Source organism: Lacerta agilis, chromosome 3 (assembly GCF_009819535.1).
Source record: "Lacerta agilis isolate rLacAgi1 chromosome 3, rLacAgi1.pri, whole genome shotgun sequence".
In the NCBI taxonomy this organism is placed as follows: Eukaryota; Metazoa; Chordata; class Lepidosauria; order Squamata; family Lacertidae; genus Lacerta; species Lacerta agilis.
In genome coordinates, this window is record NC_046314.1 from 48921689 (window position 1) to 48943958 (window position 22270).

Sequence of the window (22270 nt, forward strand, 5' to 3'; positions counted from 1 at the left end):
AATGGAATGCTCACCTTATGAGATACTGTTTAACAGAAAACCTTCTGTTAAGCATCTTAAGGTTTTTGGTTCTCAAATGTGGGTGGAATCACTTGAAGGTGCAACCATCCAAGGCATCTTTATGGGCTATGAGAAAGGTCAATACAGAATACTATTGCCTTCCTCAAACACAGTAATTCTTACTCAGGAGGTAGAACCTACTGTAAAGCCGGAGACACAGATTCTCCAAAGCTTTCCCATTGATGTCAATACATATGAGGATTCTGACACCAGCAGTAGCAGTGCAAGCTCAACCACGGCTAGTTCCGACACAGGTGAAACTGTCATTGAGAGAACTCATGCTATGACCAGGCCATCTACAGATGATGATGTGCTAGAATCTTTAGAGCCACTGTTTACAATTGGTAAAGTTTCTCCAAAAAGTCCTGTTCAGGAGAAACTCAGCAAAGAAGATCTACATCTTATGCGTAGATCTGAGAGAGTAACAAAGGGTCAGGCGCCCAAACGTTACTCCAATGAGTTTGCAATCTCAGCTGTTGCAAATGTAGCTGTAGTTTGCACTCAGGCTCATTTCACAGGTGTGAAAAAGCCACCACAACAGGTTGCAAAGTTCAACACTGTTTCTGCCAACACACACAGAGCAAATGCTCTGGTCCCCTGGAGAGTTGGTTATCAAAGGCTTCAACTGGTAGAACCAGTCTCAGAGAGTTCCAAGGATGGAACAAAGACATCAGATTCATACTGTGTATATGATAACTGTTTGTTTACTTCTGTTAATAATGCCTTAACTTTCGCCGCTCTCACATTGTCTAATATCGGGGGAGGATGTTGTGATATTATGACATGACGAGCTGCGAACGCTGCAGCAAGGTCACAAGACTCAAGAGTCATGTTTCCTCTCTGTGGGAATTACACTGGGCATACCAGCTCCCACACATGTGATGTCATTGTATTTTACTATTGTACTTTCTTCTTTCTGTTTTGCATCAGGAGGTGCAAGATGCTTTAAGACACAGCTCTGAATTATGAGCTGCTACGCAGAGGCATACTCTGCTCTTTATCTACAATAAAGTAGGTTCTTAGCCAAAAGGCTTGTGTATGTTGTTTTCAAGCTGGGAACAACTGCATATTACATTGTGCCCCTGGACTCTAGGAGCCAGAGGGCACGGAAGCTTCGTCCGTATTGGGGGTCAGTCTCTCAACTTGCCCCCGCGGGAAGTTTTCATAACACAGGCACGCCTATCCTTCACTGCCTCCCGCAGTTTGGCCAAACTCATGTTAGTAGCTTCGAGAACACTGTCCAACCATCTCATCCTCTGTCGTCCCCTTCTCCTTGTGCCCTCCATCTTTCCCAACATCCAGGTTTTTTCTAGGGTGTCTTCTCTTCTCATGAGGTGGCCAAAGTAATGGGACTCTCAAGAGTCTCCTCCAGCACCATAATTCAAAAGCATCAATTCTTTGGCGATCAGTCTTCTTTATGGTCCAGCTCTCACTTCCATACATTACTACTGGGAAAACCATAGCTTTAACTATACGGACCTTTGTTGGCAAGGTGATGTCTCTGCTTTTTAAGATGCTGTCTAGGTTTGTCATTGCTTTCCTCCCAAGAAGCAGGTGTCTTTTAATTTCGTGACTGCTGTCACCGTCTGCAGTGATCATGGAGCCCAAGAAAGTAAAATCTCTCAAATTAAGAGTAAAATTAAGGGTACTTCTTTCTATTTATGGTTCTGCAGCATTGCCCAATAAGTAAAATGGTGAGCAATAATGAGGAGTTTTTGCTTCCAGCTTTATCATAAGGCATACTGTAGTTTTGGGGAAGCAATATCACTCTTTTCTTACTTTGCACATGAATTGAAATTGAAGATCCCAGCCTTTAGTGCTTCTTCCCAACTTTTTCCTTCATCCACGAAGGGATTCATGTAAAAAGTGTTCTACTGGGTGGCAAAGGCTGTGTGGATTGTGAATTCAAATGTCACCTTTTTTTTGTTTGCATTCCTGTGTGGTGGAAAATCATAATGTCAGCACTGGTCCGGTCTGCTGTGCCACCTAACAATGGAATGAAGAAAGCCCCCAGGATCAAAAGTCAGGGTAATGGCAGGGAGGCTCAAAGACATGGCTGCCCATAGTGACAAAAAAAGCAAAACTCACCCACTCCTCCTTGATCTCTCAAAATTTTCCAGGCCTTCTAACAAAGGACAATAACCTCTTTTTTATATGCTGACATAGTAAGAGCAAGAAATAAAAACACACCAGCAGGCTGGGTTTTTTAAGGGCTGTGGAATTTGCAACATATACCCCATATACCATTCGTAACCTATCTATAATGGGTCCTCCACCGGTTTCATGCAGGAATCTGATATGCCAGCACAAATAAATTAACTTGTGGCTCAGATCTGTTGGTTGAAATTAATGGGAAGCATGCAAGAGATCCCCAATTGTAGGTCTTTGGATTAGAGTATCTGTTAGTGATGCAGTGGGAACTTCCTTGTTTATGAACATTAAATAAAAACCTCAATTTTCTTATAACTGGTTAAAACACTTGGGGCTTATCCACACTTATTTTGCCCCACTGCTTCCCGTACAGGTCCATGCTTTAAAGCTCTGTGTTTGAGTGCCCCCCCCCCTTTTATGCTCCAGAGCTTTCCCCGTGACCACCTGCTCTTTAAAACTGCATCGGAGCAAATGGCTATTTGGATTTTTTGTGCACTGTGCCTAGAAAGCGCAGAGGGAAGGTAGGTGTGGATAAGCCTTTAGCTAGGAATCCTAGGGCTCATTCAGATTGGCTTATACCTGGTCTTTATAGAGCATTGGTTCTGATTTGTTTGTGAGGACTTTTTAGGACAATGAGCATTCATTCTGATTTGTTTTTCCTGTGCTTACATTTAATCGATTATTCTACACTTCTCAATGCATTTTCCCATCACTTTCCTAACCACAAAACACCCTCTTTCTGTGGATTTGTTGCACTGGGGTAAAGAACCCACTTTAATTGTGAAAACTTAAATTTTCTGTTATGCACTTTAATCCCTCCCACAAAATTTGAACAGTCTGAAGGTGCCCCTACCCTGATAGGTAAATCTGATGAGGGGCCTCAGGAAGGGGCATAAAGGCTGCTTTGCCAGCAGAGGCATAGGTACATCAGCAGGATGAAATCAAACACTAAAGAATGTTAGATCTGGAGCAGATTTCATGCTTTCTAATAGAAAAGCACTGTAACATGTTACCTCCAGGTTGACTTTGAAATCTTTCTATTTTATGAAAGCACAGTACAGTAAAATATGAAGGTCAGACTTTCTTATTGCTGTAGCAAAATGTTTCTTTCTTTCTTTCTTTCTTTCTTTTTTTAAAAAAGGGAATTGGCACCAAGTTGGATTGCTGTAGCCAGCAGGTGTACTTACTGAAGAGTTTGACAAGGGGAAAAATGCCTATGATGTCTGAACAGAAATGGAAGATGGGAAACTGCAGGAACAGAAAGGGGAAAGGGCTTGTTAATGTAGGGTCTTCCTTTTAAAATCATGGGGAAATAGCTAGTGATAAAATCGAAAGCTCTTTTAAAAACCATCATGTTAAGGTGATAAATCCTAAACTATTAGAGCATGTGATTCAACAAGAAACATCTGTCTTCAGTTCTTTAATTGAATTATAGGCTCATGCAAGATTGATGCATGAGACAGCATCTTAAAAAGCAAAGACAGCATCTTAAAAAGCAAAGACATCACCTTGCCGACAAAGGTCCGTATAGTTAAAGCTATGGTTTTTCCAGTAGTAATGTACGGAAGTGAGAGCTGGACCATCAAGAAGGCTGATCGCCGAAGAATTGATGCTTTTGAATTATGGTGCTGGAGGAGACTCTTGAGAGTCCCATGGACTGCAAGAAGATCAAACCTATCCATTCTCAAGGAAATCGGCCCTGAGTGCTCACTAGAAGGACAGATCCTGAAGTTGAGGCTCCAGTACTTTGGCCACCTCATGAGAAGAGAAGACTCCTTAGAAAAGACCCTGATGTTGGGAAAGATTGAGGGCACTCTGGTCCATGGGAGTCACGAAGAGTCAGACACAACTGAACGACTGAACAACAACACCCTTAATTCACTGCATTGAAAATTAAGAATAGCTTTTCTTCAGTCACATGTTCTACACTGTCTAAATCGGTGTAGAACATGTGCCTGACAACCCCCCCCCCCAGATAACCTCAGGATCAAGGGTTAAATATAGCCGCTGCTCCCTCCTTCTGGCCACACAGAATGTACCCAGGCTACATCTCCCACCAGCCCTCCTGTGTTCTCCTTGCCTAAGGTGGAGAGAAGTGTGTGTGTGTTTAGAAACCTCTGACCTTTGCATGGCTGGAGTTTAGCCTACTGTACAGAGGTAAGAGCTACTGTCAAACATCTGTTGCTTGGCCCCCTTTTGCCTCTGGCCCTGTTCACCACTGACATGAGGAAGCCCCACAAGGCTGCCTAGAGGAAATGTCGCCCCTAGCTTGAAAAAGCTCTCCAAGCCTGGTCTAAATGCTAGAAGTAACTAACATGTACAATTTCCCCCCATCTGCACAATTATTTCAATAGTTTGCATAGTTACCACCAGAAGTGGCACAAAAATTTCATGGCACAGACAGTTTACCAATTGTTTATACCTCTGTTGCCATGTGATTTGTACATGACCAGCTGCTGCTCAGTTCTAGTTTATTGCTATTAAGATCCAACCATAAGGTCTCCCCTGAGTTGATAAAAGGGACACTGTCAGGATACTTTAGGATTGAGGGTGACCTAGTTCTTTTCTTCAGGGCAGAAATGGATGTTTGGAGTGCTATTTTCAAAGGCAGCAGACTCCACTCTCCAACTCAATGCAATGAACTATGACATAATCTGGGCCAGCCCACAACATTTTGCAGCCTGTGGTAAAGCAGCAAATAGCACCTTTCTCCCAACCAAGGCCATTTGGTTATTTGCAGACCTGAGGCAGAAAATCCCACAAGCACCTCTCCTCTTTTCCTGGCAGTAAAATACTGGCATGGATTGGTTAGACACAGAGGACTGGTGGGATGAACCAGCTGGGGAGCCACCAAAGGAAGAAGGGAGTGGTGGTGGGATGACGATGAGTGGTCAGAGGGAGAAGACTGGGAAGAGGAGGTGTTGAAAGCAGAAGGGGTAACAGGGCTTAATGAGCTAGCTGGGAGAGTCTGTGGCAGAGAAGTTCAGAATCAGAAGATGAAGCTAGCAAGTGGGAGGAGGGAGGTCAAGAGGCAGGGATGAGTCAAGCTGGTGAAGTTATGGGTGTCTCACCCTCTGCGACAAGCTTCTCTCCCCACATCTCCCAGAACCAGGAGATGCATGAAAAGGGAAGATGAGACTGGCTGTACACAGGAGCAGTTTCAGATTGCTTGAGGAAAGCCCTGGACCCTTAGATCTTGGCAACTGATTTCACGGAGTAAGACCCACAGGGAATGAGCTGCTGTACTCATGAAGCCTGACACTCAGCCCAGTCTGTGGAGATCATGTTTTTGCTAATAAAGACTTAACTACAACTTTGAACTGTGTAATTTACTGACCGGCACACTCCGTGACAAATATATACTAATAATTAAGTAAGTTAACCATCTGCTCCACTTTCATAACACTCAAAACCAACTGCCTGAGGTGGCTGCCCCACTTTGACTAATGACAGGGTCGGCTCTGCATCATTAGTACATTTCTTCACAGTTTGGAATGTAGAGCAAGGAGAAATGACAGCTGTTTAATCTCTGGAGATGTGGCAGCACAGAAGGGAAGCATAATAATGGTGAATATGAAGATAAAATATTTCTATTTGAGGAAGGAGGTGCAAACGTCTTCAAAAACAGAATATTCATATTTGAGCTGTCACCTTATATTTGTGCAATAAAATAAGAGGAGGTAAAAATTATGATGTTCCCACTCCAAACCAAAGGGTATGTGCTTTAGGTTGCAAATCTGTACACACCTGGAAGTAAGCCCCATTGGATTTGCTTGTGAGTAGAAATGTATGGAATTGTGCTGTTTAAGATTTGCATTAACTGCCTGGAAATAAGAAAGTGGGCAGGAAAAACTCCTTGCCCAGGATGGCACTGAGCTGTTAATGCATTCTACCACAGAGTTAAGTTCTTCAGCAATGGTGTTGGATATTTAAAAATACACCAAAAGTTAGTTTTTTGCTTACTAAGCTTTAAATCTCAGCATGCTTTTCCAAACGGAGCTTACATCTGTTAGCAGATTTGTCACACAAGCCACCTTTAGTTAAGAAGCCAGCACCAATTATCCTTAAAATAGCCACTGTGACTCAAAGACTGCTTTCCTTTCTTTTAACTAGGAACCTAAGGGTGAAATCTAATGTCAGGCAAGCAGACATCCTCTCACACAGTGATGCTTCTCTTTCTCCTTCTCCTTGTAGCCCCCACATGCCCTGAAAAATATGCTGGGGGTGGTGGTGAGGTGTGCAGGTTGCAGAGTGGGAGAAGAGAAATGCCTTTGCCTACAAACCTGATTTCAACCCAATTTTAAATATTAAGACTTTGTAAAACTTAACACATTAAAAAAGGCTTTATGGGGATAACAACTAACTAAAGATATATGGGTAATTTCAGAAACCCAGTGCAATGTTGAACAGGTTTTTCTGACTGTCAAAAGTTGAAGATCCATATCTGAACATTCCTTTTATTTTGTCATGGTTATTTTTCTCCATCTCCCGGTGCTCCTACTCTCACAGGTACCAGAAGGAATGCCTAATCCCATAGCAAACTGCTCATATTCCAATGCCCTCCAGGGTTTCCCATCATCTTAGACAAGGCATCTGGAAACGAGAGGGAGGGCCTTCTTGGTGGTGGTGTCCTGTTTGTAGAATTCCCTCTCCAAAGAGGCTTGCCTGGCACCTACTATACTATATTTTTTGCACCAGTCAAAAACATTCTTGTTCTCCCAGGCTTTTAAAATTAAAACAGTTTAAGTCTCAATGGGAACTTCAAAGTGGCTTTAGTACAAATTTCATTTCTGTCATACTGATTTTACTGCTATTGAATTTTTGCCTGAACAGTGGTATAGGAATGCATTAAATAACAGACATATGAGCAAATATATGAATGAATGAAAATCTATCCTCAAGCTCCATAATAATCCCTGTTTCTCTTATCCAATAACTCAAAAAGCTCAATAAATTCTGCTTGAAGGGTTTTGCATAGCTTCAATAAAATTCCACTTCCAGAAGGAAACCCCATAAAATATAATAATTGCTTTTATTTTGTATCTGATTTAGGACTGTATGCATTTTTCAAGCACTAAAATTAGTGTTAGGCACAGAATCTAGCACACTGAGTGTCACACAATCTGCTGTATGGCCTTTCTAGAAGAGCAGCCACTTTGCATCGATCTATTGAACATCATTGTACAGACATCTGGGTGTACACACTCTCTCTTGGTGCAACAAAAGTTGTACATAAACGAATAGTTATACATCTGTGCTCACAGTAGCAGTGACTTGCTGTAGCAAGAACGGCAGCTACCATAAACAAGCCATGAAAATGGTTCTCAGCTTACATTAGCCCAATACTGTCTGTGCTGACTGGAAGAAGCTCTCTAGTACCTTAGCAAATTCCCAGTCCTTAAGGCAGAGAAGATCTGCTTGAAAGTGTGAGCAATGCCAGGCTGATGAAACCTCAGAAACAGGTGGGTGGTGTGCATATAGCAATGAGATTTCTATCAGTTATAGGACAGGTCATCAGTGCCCTACTCCATGTTTGGCATAAGTAGAATAAAACAGGGCAAAATAATTTTTACTGCTGTGCAAATTCAGCTTTTCACGATATGTTCCCTTAGGATTGCCTTTAAAGTACACAGTCCCACCTGACCTCTGAGAGTAAGGTTGCATACATATTACCAGCTAAATTGTTCTTTTCCTCAATTCCAATTGGGAGTGCAATAGAGTAGGCAGGATTGTGAACACAGCCTCAGAGCCAATTGCAAGTGATACTGAGTTGTGTGTAGTTTTCCCAACCTACTCCCCCATGCAGTGGAGGCTGGTGGAAACTAGACCGTGTGCTTAGGTCACATGGGTGGCATCTAGGTCCCCATATTCCCCCTTTCAATTGTAATGGTAAAAAAGGTAAAGGACCCCTGGACAGTTAAGTCCAAAGGCAACTATGGGGTGTGGCGCTCATCTCGCTTTCAGGCCAAGGGAGCCGGCGTTTGTCCACAGACAGCTTTCCGGGTCATGTGGCAGCATGACTAAACCACTTCTGGCGTGATGGAAGTTAGAATGCACAGAAACACTGTTTACCTTCCTGCTGCAGTGGTACCTATTCATCTACTTGCACTGGTGTGCTTTCGAAATTCTAGGTTGGCAAAAGCTGGGACAAAGCAACAGGAGCTCACCCCGCTGCGCACATTTGAACCACTGATCAGCAAGCCCAAGAGGCTCAGTGGTTTAGACCACAGTGCCACCAGCTCCCTCTCTACTAGGACCAGCCACTCTGTGGCTTGTTTACCTGTTCAAATGAGGGAGGAGCTTGATGAAACGTACAGAGGATTGCACACAGCATATATCATTCATTGAAATAAAATGACAGCAATTGCTTCACTGTGATACGGTGACAGTACAAAGACTGGACCATGGCTTTGGATGTTTAGGTGGGTTTGTAATCTTAGCAGAACTATGCCCCACTTTTCCCATAAGAGGATCTTGCCCTGCCCCCATGGCTTTTTTTGGGGGGGGGAGAAGCCTCAGAGCTGCAGAGGAAGAGGGCTTAACCCATTCCTTTTGCTAGTTTTCTGATAAAATTCCTCCAACCTGGGTTTTTCACCCATAGCGGGAAAGGTAGGTGTAGCCCCACCTTGAAACTTGGGGTGTTTCAGTGCAGTAAGGGAAAGGGTGAAGAAGCCTCTGTGCTGCACATTTTGTGCTTCAGTAGCACCCTCCATGAGTGCACTTTGTTTTCTATTTAAAACTCAGCACATTGTGACTTCCGGCGGCGACGCCATCGCCAGGTGGTCGAAGGCTGCTTCGGGTCTGAAGCGCCTTGTCCATCCCGGGGGTTAGGAGCCGCGCTACCGCAGCGCGCGGCTCCGGTTGGGGTGCGGGAAGAGCGTCCCGCACCCTGGGCTCCCCGGCTGCGCCCGCGGAGGCTCCGAACCCTTCCCCTGCCCCCCTGTAAAGGGGGAGTGGGGGTGAAGGGACAACGGAGCCGGGCTTACGGGGATATGCCCCAACCGGGATGCAAATGCGGCGGCAAAGCCCGCGGTGAGCGTCTAAGTTCTACCTGTGAAGAATGGAGCTAAAGGAACCCGGTGGTCGTGAGTAAATAATCTTGGCAGAAATCGTGTTTTTGGAACGATCCGGGGGGAAGGAGAAAGGCAGCCTGCCTCCCTCCCTTCGAGCCTAAGAAATTAACCAATTTGAGGGATTGCTGCCACAGAACTGGTTATAAAGTATCTAAAATCGATACATGAGACTGGCAAACTTTTTTCTTGGGAAGCTAACTAGCGGAAAATATCTCTATTTAAAGTTGCGGTGTTTGCGCTCCAGCTTAGGAAAATGGCGACGAACAAAGAGACAGGAGAAGAAATATGATACCCACTTCCTCCTCCTCTGCCAGTATGCTGGGTTTCGTCCTTGAACTGGTATTGAACTCTGGACTAACAGATGAACAAAGGCTCACTGCCTTGAAGGTGGAACTAATTTACAGAAAAGTTAAAGTCTTGTGTGGGGGTCTGAAATGGAACCAACTGCCCACAGAGGAGGCTAACAAAACTTTCGACACTTTGGAAGAAAATCTTGTCAAAGAGCTGAGAGGATGGATGGAAAGATGGGAAGAAATGAATGAGCTACTTCGGAGAAGAAATTCGCTTGTTGGGGGTGGCAGTCCCAAGGCGATGTCAAGATTTGCTATATCCAGTCCCCGAGGTGTGAGCTCGGGGGCCAGGGACAGAGAATTAAGGTATTTACAAGAAGAAAAGGAATGCTACAAAGAACCGGAGAAGCTGAGAGAGGGAGAGTTGGATACCTCGGAGCTCGTGGCAAGGAGAGCTTTGGACTGTGCCTGGATCTGTGGACGTTGGGAGAGGGAAGTTGCATGGAAGTTCAGTGCTGATGCCATCAGGAGAAGAAGAATGGACAGAGGGGGTGTGGGGTGAAGTATTAAGTAAAATCTAAAGCAATCTGTTATGGTATTTTGAAATTGGAGGGTGAACACTGTCAACAATAGTTTGTTTTATTATTTGTTTGAACATGAAAAGAGATATTTCAAGTTTTTATGTTATTAGCAGCAGTTCAAAGGATAGAAGAGATAGATTTGATGAGGATGATTTGTGAGGATTTATGAGGATGTAGTATAAATAAAGTCAATTTAAGTGGTTTAAGTTTATAGATTAAGACGATTAAGATTAAGATGAAGATTAAGATGAATGTTTTACTTTATATATATAATTAAGTTTAATTTTTTAAATGAAGAGGTTAAAAAGTAGATTATGGATATAAACTCGAAGGTGAAAAGGCAGGGGAAGTCAACTGTCAAGATTGGAAAAAGAAATTTTTTTTTGAGATGTCTAATTAAGAAGAAAAATCATGGCAATTTTTGTAATAGATGTGTAATTGTATTTGTTTTGTATGTGTATAAATGTAGGTGTGGTTAAGGTTGTATGTTGTTATAAGTAAAAATGTCAATAAATTCTTATAAAAAAAAAAAAAAAACTCAGCACATTGTATAATTTGGCCCTGTCCCAACAATAACTGTTCTGCCACCAGCAATGTATACATATGGCAGGGCTAATGCCAGGGGGATCCTCCTCAAATTATTACATGGGGGGGAGGCTTTCCTAAAAGGATAATAAATCATTGTCGAGGGGTTCCAGATAGATATATCTTCATTATTTCGTGATCCCACGCTATTTCTCCAGTGCCTTGGCCCAAGGGCACAAACAGATTTATGGAGAATGAAACATCCTCCAAAGTTGCAAATTGCTGCCATGACTGATGATGTTTAGATTCTGCTGGATCATTAGAAATGCAAGTCACAAGCACATGGCTGAAGGAGAAGGGAGATAGTGAGTTAAAGCCAGAAAGAAATGCCTGATGTGCAAGTGAAACGTGGACACCCAACATACAAAGCTGCCTTGGGCAATCGTTCTGTTTAAGCCAAGATAGGTATAATCCTTTTGCATAAGCTCTCTCTTTTTCCCCTTCTCTCTCTCTCTCTCTCTCTCTCTCTCTCTCTCTCACACACACACACACACACACAGAGAGAGAGAGAGAGAGAGAGAGAGAGTCCTGTTGCTTCTCACTTCTGCACAAATCGTGATGAAAGGAAGTATCTCATTAACCACAGTTTATCAACTTCTTCACTTTAAACTATGGTTTAATATATTCGCTTGTTCCAAAGCTGACATCATGAATTTCCTGATTTGGATAAAATAGGAAACTAATACTATGGTTAATCAGAAACTCCATGGGGGAATGGCCTGTGTGCAGAGGCAAAATATTCATGCACATTTCAGTTTAATAAGCAGATGTATGGTTGTATGAACACAGCCACACTTTAACTTCCAAAGTAGTAGGGGTGCTCTTTTTTGTATCAGCCACAGGAATATGAAGATAAATATTTCCAAAAGAACACTCAAGAGACAACCCATCGCAAACTCACAGACCTGCCAGAGAAGCAGCCCTGAGAGAAAATACAATTTCTAGAAAGAATCAGAACTTGGTAGAAAGATCTGCATGAATGTCTCCACATGATCTGTTGTGGAGGTCAGATGTGGAAAAATTAAGCAGGAGCTACTAAGGGATAATGCAGGCAGTTTTATGGGACATGTTCTTTTTAATGCAGCAACCAAATTTGATTTTAAATTTCAATAGGAATGGCTTGGATTGTAGCAACTGGGGGGGGGGGGAATGTGGCATTAGATAACAGAACAGACACCAGGAATGTTACTATGTCAAAGCACACCGACCAACACTGCTATGGTAAATACACAAAGAAGCCCAAAGAACATCCACATGTTTGGGTTGTGCCCCGGGACTGGAGCTTCCCAAAAACTCAATGTTTTCATGTTAGTGGAAAAATGGAAAAGGCAAGGAGTAATTTTCAAAAAGATGGTGGTGCCATGCCTAATCCGCCCCCCTAAAAAAAGAGCTGTGGAGAGGGCACTGAAAGGTCCTTCTAGAATTACTCTAAGAAAGTGCATGAAGAGTGCAGGGGAGAAGAGACCTCTAATTAATATGTGCTAGAAAGTTCTGGCATCAATTTGTTCTCAGGGGGAACATGATAGACATACTGTATAGGCAAATGAAAAGCCCATGCGGCAATTATATAAACACTTACAAAGAAGTAAATCCTATTGAACTCAGTGGGACTTACTTCTTAGTAGACATGTCTGGGATTGTACTGTCAGTATTTACTCTGATGCACTCTAATTGATAAGCAGCTTTGTGGAGTCTCTCTGTAATACCCAAGCCAGCAATGCAACGCAACCTTAATTCCCCCAGCCTTTTCTCAAGAACAGAGAAAGCAGTGTAAACAAACTGTGTTTCATTCTGTAAACAAGAAATTCTCATTAATTAGAAGCAACACGGTTCTAATTCTCCCTAAGTAACCACCCCAGACAATGAACAACAAAACACACTGTGTGAATATAAGCCTTCCACAGGACAAGATGCAGTGTTCACTTGGCTGACTTCCATCTCCCTTGTTCTGTCATCCTGAAGGGGTGGCCCCATCATGAGACATATTGAGAGAGTCACCTCAAGCAGCAGATGCTAGGGGGCAGAGACGGGATGGAGCTGTGTGTGCCCTGCACTCCCTAAGATAGCCTGCTGCCTTCAGATGTAGTGGAGGATGTTGTCCCACTGCCCGTGTCAAAGTAAGATTAAACTCCCAGTCTCGCTGGCTTCTGTGCAAGGAATTAGGGGAGGCGTCATCTTGTCTGCCTCAGGCAGCAAAATGTCTTGGGCTTTTAAGTAGATAGTCTTCTATTGTTTATCCCTATGTTCCAGTATAGAGACCTCTAAAGTTCCACATAAGCAGGCATGCCCAAAGTCCGTCTTGGGGGCTAATTCAGCCCGCCGGTCGGTTTAATCTGGCCCCTGTGGCAGTTAACAACATCAACCTGAACAACTTTAACCCTAAAAAAAGCTCAATAATTTTGGGGTAAAATCATAAAGCTGAACAACTTCAATCCTAAAAAAAGGTCAACAACTTTGGTCGGCCCTTACGACCCCTCACTTCATCAAATCTGGCCCTCTTTGAAAAAAGTTTGGACACCACCTCTTTTTAGAGGCTTTCCCAGTCTCTACAAACTCCAGCCATTCTAGTTTGAAAAGAGAGAGAGAGAGACATTGGCTTTGCTGACAAGGGGCATTATTTCATAGCAACAAAATATTACAGTGCAAATGGAGAAATAAATATACCTGCAAAAAGTATATTTTCAAAGAGAATGGCTAGAATTACAACAGATATGAGATGCAGCATTAAAGAACACAACCAAACAAAATGGGATGACTCCAACTCAGTAACAGACTCAATGGACACAGCTCACAGTCAATTGATTTCAGTGGGTCTACTCAGAGTATGACTTAGATCAGGCATTCCCAAACTCGGCCCTCCAGATGTTTTGGGACTACAATTCCCATCATCCCTGACCACTGGTCCTGTTAGCTAGGGATGATGGGAGTTGTAGTTCCAAAACATCTGGAGAGCAGAGTTTGGGGATGCCTGACTTAGATGGATACAATTTAGTGCGTTGAGAAATTTTCTTAGAAACAAAGGAGCATTCAGAAATGCTGCCCAGAGTGGCTGGGGCAACCCAGTCAGATGGGTGAGATACAAATAAAATACTACTACTACTACTACTACTACTACTAATAATAATAATCAGAATAATAATCAGAATGACATTTTTAAACATCTCTTATAAATTATACCCTACCTTTTTGAAAGAGCTCAAGAATACACACAACATAATAATGTATCAATGAAAAATGATAACAACAAACCATAAAAAATAAGAATCCAAAGTTCAAAAATCAGCAAACAGCAGCCACCTGAAGAACACCCACACACCAAATGTAAGTGCTACCAAAAGGTACCATTTCTCTCTGGTCCCCATATTATCTGGTCCCAAGACAGATTCATAATGTGATTCAATAGTTTTAAAAAAGTTCATTTTCTATTTTTAGCTATTTCAGAAGTGTTAATTCCCTAGATAATAGCACTTTACACTTTGCAATGATGCTTTATGTTTCACAGCCTTGATCTGCAAGCCCTGGAGGTGGTGTTCTCAGCCAAGTCTGCCCATGTCTTAAAAAGGAACCAAAAAGCATACAGCACTACCTGCAGGCATCAAGATATATTAGTAACCTAATTCATTCCCTGCACACTCTCAAGGGCAGCAGTAACTTGAAAGTATGCTAGCTGAGAATGTCATGAACTTTTTGAAGTATGCATTGGCAAAAAGTTAGTGGAAAGCTTCTACTGCATTCACAGTTCCCTAAAAGGAGGTCGGGCAAGTCCATTTAAAAAAAAAAAAACCTATAAAAAGCTGCACTCCATTTCAAGCCAGGATGCTTTTGCTACTGGTGTCACTAACAGGGAGAAAATAGTGACCCGCTGAACATCAACAATCCCTTTATAATCTCTTCTGCTCCAATTATAGCTGGAAATGTTTTCCCATCTCTTTAAATTCTGCACTTAGGATCACTGTACAATTCTGCTCATTGCTACATTTTCAGAGCCAGTAAAGATAAAAGTTGAAGATATTGTAAGATGTACATTACTGATAGGGGCAGAAAGGGAGAAAAATATGAGGGTGATTTAAAAATTGTGGGGGTGTTTGACTATTAATTTTAAATCACGATTCCTTCCCCCAATTGTGTCCCTCCCATCCTCAAATATCCACAGTAGAAGCTTGATTACTCACACCATGACTACCTAAATACATGTTAGTGTAGTTCTATGTCAATGTAGAAAAACCTTCCGAATTATCTAAACACCTGACCATCCTGATATTATGGACATTCTCTGCGTTGCTTATATAAATGGAGTTTAAGCTCTAATGGCTAAGATTTATGAACACAATGAAGGCCCCCAGTAATTCATAAAGCTATATAAACAGTAAGTGGAGTCTTACCTTGTGGTGTCCAAAGTCATTTAATACAGTGCCAAGCTTCTTGGTGTTGGTATGAAGCTTATGAGCCGCGATCATTGGATTTGGATCCCGCCAGTCAATGGACAGGCGATGGTACCAGAGGCGCTGTCCTTTCTGAATATGTGCCAGTTTGATACTGGGGTCAAAGCGATGCACCTCACATCCACTATTGGCCATGCTGATCTCAAACTGGTTGTTGTCACTGCCCAGTCTTCGCAAAGCAAACAGAAGAGGTATTGTTACTTCAAATAAAAACAAAATCTGAAGGATCGCTACTATTAACATTTTAGCTCACCTATCCCTGAAGGGCTTAAGGGAGAAAACATCAATTCTTGGTAGGTGTGCAGAAGCACTAGAGAGAGCTTACAATACCACAATTTTCAGAAAATATGTAAATAAAAACAGTAACAACAACAACAACAACAACAACAACAACAACAGGCTAATGAAAAGCAGTCACTGCATGATTTGTCAGCCTAATTCTAATCAGCCCAGAAGTTCTCCTGAAAAGTGAAAAGCCAACAGTGAAGTAGAAGATACAAGGATTTGTTTAGAGAGGGCATTCCAGTGTCTAGGTGCTACACTCAAAAAGGCCCTGTTGCATTCCTGCATGTAACACTTCAGACAGTGGGGGGAAGGGGCAGCCAGCAGGGTATCAATAGTTGACTGAAGCACCTAGGCAAGTTCATATGCAAGTCTGGGGACCTTAAGAAACCCTGGTTACAAATTATTTTGGGCCTTAATGGGTATGTCCAATGGATATGGTTTGTTTAATTGAGCTCATAAGGAACTTAGCAGACAGCATAGCTGAAATAAAACTAGAATGATGTGCTCAGAACACATCTGCCCAGAAGTCTGTATGATGCATTCTGGAGCAGCTGAAGCTTCCAACCTCTTCAAAGCAATCTTCCAATGCAGATGCTCTAATCTGGATGTAACTAAGGTATGAAAGACTATGGTTTGGTCCAATTTCTCCATTTCAGATGTGCATGTGCATTGCATGATGTAACTTCATTCAATGGCTGTCAACTAAACTTGTCAACTTACTCAGTTGAAAGCCATTTTGTATGTAGTGAAACAAATCTGTAACATGTCAGGTGTCAAGCATGGCACGTTGGCACATGCTTGTCACCAGTTAATGCTCCTGCAATCAAGGGGTGAAGGTGCATGTATGAGTTTGTCCAAACACTGCAAGATGAATTAAACTCAGGGCATTCTTAGGGCTAAATGTCACATTATATTAATCACAATTTTTTTAAGAGAATAACTTAGTGCTGCTACCTTTATTTTGAAGGGAAAGTAGCTGTGGGGCCCCCATCTGGTTTCACACTCCCAATTCAGACTGAGGTCTAAAAAGCAGTTGCTCATTAACTCCACACTCACCCCACCCCACTGGACCTCAGAACAGTTTGTAGTAAAGAAGCACTTTTGTAACCAGTAGTAACTGGGGCAATTTCAGGTGGGAAAATAGGGAACAGGAGATGGCACCAAAGACCCATGGCTACATTTCCTTCAGCGTAAACCAACAGTGTTAAGCACATTAAAAATCACAGGGCATGACCTTCCACACATAAGCTGAACTGTGACTGACTATTGCATGTTGGCAAGTCTCTACATAGCATGATAATATAAGAAATGTAGTATGGCTTAAGGTCATACACAATGCTCTTCTGTGGGCCACACACTGATTTTCATGCTCCATTCATGAAATCAATGGAGTTTAAGTCAAGTCATAATGGGGATTACATGCAGCTAACAGCACAATCCTAACCATGTCTACTCAGAAGTAAGTCTTGTTGAATTCAATGGAGCTTACTTCCCAGAAAGTGGGGTTAGGATTGCAGCCTTAGTCTGGATTCAGTCTTATGAGTGTTCTGTAGCTAGAGGAAAAAGTAAAGTGAAAGCTGCCTTACATTCATTGATGATTATCTAAAAATGCTTAACTACTGTGTGCATAGTTAAACACTTCAGAATGCTGAAACCTGGTGAAACCTTTTGAGAGTCTGTGGGGTTTTAAAAACAACAACAACACTGTTTCAGATGGAGCATTAATCTCTTTAATAAATTCACAGAGTGCTTTTTATACTAAGCCAATTTTAAAATGATTCAAATTCATTGATGCATTTTGCGATATCCCAGCCAGCCAGTAACATTGCCCTCTGTACATCACAGAGTGTCACGTGCCTCCCAATGGATGGAGTAGCTAGAAAATAATCTAAAATGGGCAGCCTCCAGAGGATTTGAGCTCTGCTCCATCATGTTCATATGAAATGCTTCTGCTTTTCATCTCAGTCCTCACAAATGCACAGACAATAACTTCATTCCTCTCAATGTTTCATGCAATACACATTTTTATATACTCAAAAACATTTGTTCTCTCTCTAGTCATCCTCTGGGAAGAAACCAGCTGGTCTTCATTTCCTCTTTCATAAATATAAATTCATTAGATAAGAAGTATATTTCAAGGAGATTTTGTCTCATTCTGAACAAGATTGCTTCTCTGTGCAATCATACACCAAAGAGCAGAATTAAGTGCCAATGTTACTGAAAGATTGTAATTGGATTGGAGTCACAAGGAATTAGAATTGATTGCTATGTAATTCCTCAAGAATTGCAAACACACACGCTCACACTTAATTTATTTGAACGTTGCTAGAGTTCGTTTCTTATTTTCATTCTGTGCTTTAGGGAAAAATCTTCAGTGCTTATATATTCCAGCAGAAGGGACTGGTTTAGTTTCCATTTTTAATATTTTATTTATGCAGCAAAACATTTTTTCAAAGGTCTCATTGTGTGCTTGCTTTTCTTGGGTTAGCAAAAGGCATTCTTAATATAAAATAGATACGGAGGCAATAATGTTCTTTGAAGTAAGGTGACAAAATTCAACATGAAATTTAAAACTGACTTGATTGAATTATTTCTAGATGATCTACTATATGTAAAATCATAAGGAGGTAAGAATAGACCTGTTGGCTCAGAGTAAAGGCCTATCTAGTCCAGCATCCTATTCCCACCGTGCCCAACCAAATGTCTATGGGAAGCCCCTAAGCAGGACATGAGTACAACAGCCCTCTCCCCATTTGTGGTTTCTTATCAACCACTTCATCAAAAGCAAGAGAGAGGGTAGCAACAAGGGAGAGGGGGCTTTTTGGTTGTGGCTCCCCACTTACGGAATGCTCTCCCCAGTGACACCTGCCTGGCGCTGACACTGCTATCTTTTAAGCAACAAGTTGATTTTTTCATGTACCCCCAGGTATTTGGTGCTATGTGATGAGCTGTTTTTTAACACTGCTTTTGCACCAGTGTTGTTTTTGTTACTTTGTAATGGAGCTGGGGTGGTTTTAGCACTAAATGAATTGTTGCTTCTGTTGCTTTGTTTTGGATACCTTATATTTCTGTAAGTCAACTTGAATCTCTCTGAAAAGGGCCCCTTAAGAATGTTAATTAATCATGAATAACATAAATGGTCCCGTCCCCCAACTCAAAAGGAAGACTTACCCTAGTGAATATAGACGGCACTGCTTTCTTTTGATTTGATGAACTAAACTGAATCGGTCATCCAAGCATATTGACCATGGCCTCCTTGAGCTGTTGGGGTTTCCTGGCAGGTTGTTCATGCTCATATGATCACATGAAATCTGTTAAAATAACAAATGTCGATTTCACTCTGTGTTACAATCTTTCTACACATCTCACATTTTGTTTGAGCTGGGAGAAGGGAGGATGAGGGAATGTCTTACAGGAAATTGTTCAACAGTTATGTGACTGACAAAGTGGGGTGAGGGAAAGGCTGCCAGGCTTAATTTATTGTTTGCTTATCTCTTGTTTGTTTGCTTTGCTAAAGGAAGGATGTGCCAGATCGAAAGAAGTCAGACGGCGAGAAGGGCAAAGCAAACGTTAAAAGGCAAATAATTGAATTCCAGTGAATATTATGTGCCAGATGCATTTCAAAAACAGCTCCCTGGACTACAAAAGACCACTTATTTTCTCCTTCAAGCCTTGGATTGGATTCCGCACTTGACATTATTTAAATAATAGTAACGACCTAACTCCCACTCTTAACTTTAGGTTACTTGGCCTACAGGTCTGAGATCCGTGTCTATTTGGACCTGGCCTTCCCACTAGAACATCAAGGGGCCTCTTTGGCACAGGGAGACTTTCACCAGCTGAGGCTGCTCCAACGGGTACAACCCCTTTTGAATGGACACAGACTGGCCACGGTGACCATGTTGTAGCAGCTTCCAAGTTAGATTACGGTACTGTATGCGGGGGCTGCCTTCAAAAACTGTGCGGAAACCAAAGTGAGTCCCTATGCAGCTGTTAACAGAGACCAAGTGCTGAGATCGTATCACACCAGTGCTTAAATAGCTACACCATCTCCCAGTCCATTTCCAGGAACAAATATTGGGGTGGAATTCAATGTTGTGCCATTATGAACAAAATGCACAAGCATTTCAGCTTGCCAGATGCAACAATCCCCGCCCCACTGCACACGCTGTTCTGTGGGTTCTTGCGTACCCACACCGATACAATCTCGGGGGTTCACACACTCTGCAACATGCTGTAGTCACTCGTGCATGCCACACAACGTGCAGACGTAACTTGCGCACACACAGTCACCAAGGAATATTGAGGGGGCTTGGATTTCTCATTGAATTTTTTTGGGGGGGCCCTCAGCCCCCCCCTCCCCGATGGCACCCCTGCCCTAGTGTTGGTGCTGACTTTAAAAGTCCTACACAGCTTGGGACTGGAAGGGCCAGCCTAAGAATATTGCCACCTGAGGTGGACCAGCTGCCCCACTCTCTTGCTTCAAATTCCTCATGGTGCAGCAGTACGGATGCTGCTCACTGCTGCTGTTTCTACTCCCTTTTTCTCTCCCCCTGTCCTGATTCTGCAGCCATTCTGTCTCCTGGTGGCTTGCTGGTCACTAGCCACCTTTCTCAAAGTAAAACATTGGGGTGAAGAAATGTGCATGCACACGAAAGCTCATACCAAGAACAAACTTAGTTGGTCTCTAAGGTGCTACTGGAAGGATTTTTTTTATTTTTTATTTTATTTTTACCTGTAACAAAAGGATGTGTTATACATAGTGTCAAAGGAGCAGCAGCAGCAGCACAGGCTGCTCTCCAGTATGTGTGTGTGGTGGGTCTTCTCAGTAGTGACCCCTCAGCAAAGCGCATGCTTCTGGTGATGGGCGTTGCTTAATGCTTACTTACTTTGTTATCTCTTTGGTGCCAGGTGAACTCCTTTTCCATTTCCTAGGCCTTTTAACAAATTCAGCCCGTGATATAAAAACATATTTTCCTGCTCTTTTATAGGCTGTTTCCACCCCCCTGCTATTAGTTTTGATATCATCACATTTTCCGTGGTTGCATTTGTTTTTGTGTGTAGTAAAGAAAGTCATTTTGAAATAGAGGCTATCCATATGGTAAAATAATATGATTTTCTTAAATGGAGGTTGTCCTACAGGCATGCAAAGCAACAGTCAAGCCAATATAAAGGCTCTGATAGAAAATTCTCTCTCTCCCACACTCGCCTCCCAACCCTCCCGTGGGGCTTAAATCCCTGCTCATTTGAATACCCATATGTTTAAATCCATTCATTCTTTTTCAGTGGATGTGCTTAAATAAATCCCACTGGAGAAAATGAGAATTAATTCTATGTTCAGCTCTTTGCTGAACACATTCTACATAAAGTAAGAATGCATTGTAATAATCCTGTCTAGAACTCACAACAGGATTATTTGCCACAGAAGGAGTCAAACTAACAATTGCCCAGCTATGCACACATGAGAAGCAAAAGAAATCTTGCCTCAGAATTCCACAAGGTTCCACAGGGCAAGGCTGCTCATACTCTGTGGTCCAAAGACTCCAAGCTCTGTACCATAATACTCCAGATTCTGCAATCTGAGTAATTTATCTCTGCACTGAATTTTCTTGGACTGCTACCATAACAAACTGCTTGGTTGCCCAAAACATCGGGAACTGCATGTAGTTTGTTAAAGGTGCTTAACAAACTCTATGAGGGGTAAACCAGAGTTCCTAGGATTCTTTTGAGTGCAGGAAATATGCTTTAAATGTATAGTGTGTATGCAGCCCTAGACTCAAAAAATGTATCCAAGAAGCATATTTTAGGATAAAAAAATGTTTACAAATGAGATTAAAACATATTAAAAATTTAAATATATATTTGAAAGCAAATTTTCATATGTATTTTCTCTTGAAAGTTACATATTAGCCAAGAAATGAGATGGCATGATCCCAGACAGGAAAGAGACTGATCCATTCATCCTGACACAGAACACGCACCGTCTTGCTTCTACGAAAATCCCATCAGACTTTCCAAGACTGGGGAAAAAATCTATAAAAATCCTACCCATGCAAATGGAAGTTGAATTAAAGCAGCAAAAATGAAAATCAGGCGTCCGCCTTGACTAAAGCAGATGCTAACTAATCCTTCCTAATGAGCAAACTGAACAAACATGATTAACGAAAATTTAACTTTATGAATGTGATATACTGGGAGAATTAACACTGGAAGCGCTGGGTGTTACTGTGGTTATTTCTCACTCCTTCATTCTTAATTCCCACAAGATTTTTATGATTTTTATTACAAGAATCTGACTTTCCTTCCCCTACCCTTCCATAAATGTAGTAAGCACTTGTTTTAAATATAGGAGTGGGAGACAGCTCAACTGTGCAACACATTAAACTGAAATAAAATTAATAAGAGTTCTGTTAACATTGCTAGCAGGAGTCACTGATGAAGGAACTGATGGGTATTTTAGCAGGGCAATTTCAATCTTTATGAGAAACTATTGGGTGCTGGGGCGGAGGCAGGGGGTGTCACAGCCATCACCATGAAAGCATGTGATTGCTAACTAGTTAGCTTTGCCCCAAAACCCATTAGGTTGCTGATTGCAGCAAGAGATGCCAGTTAATCAGCAACCATATGCTTGCATGAGTGCCCCTGTCTCCAGCACTGCCTCCTAATCTCTGGTAAGAACAAGACTTCCTCTACTTTCCTTTATCTCCCAGCAATGTTCGCCAGCACGATGAGTGAACTGGTTCCTGGTCATAGCAAGCAGTTGAAATGGTAATAGTCCTTGTAGATGTCACGATTCCCATGGA

General features: G+C 42.1%; 1 protein-coding gene across 2 annotated transcripts in view; it reads right to left on the reverse strand.

Moving 5' to 3' along the window:
- METTL24 (methyltransferase like 24) overlaps nucleotides 1-22270 on the reverse strand; it is a 74270-nt gene that overhangs the window by 17501 nt on the left and 34499 nt on the right. Inside the window, exons 3-4 of one of the 2 annotated variants that reach the window (XM_033143590.1) lie at nucleotides 18639-18778; nucleotides 15123-15351 (exon numbers count right to left, since the gene is read on the reverse strand). In XM_033143590.1, the coding sequence (XP_032999481.1) occupies nucleotides 15123-15351; nucleotides 18639-18778 (369 nt within the window). The remainder of the gene's footprint in view (nucleotides 1-15122; nucleotides 15352-18638; nucleotides 18779-22270) is intronic. The other variant, XM_033143591.1, reaches the window with a different exon arrangement.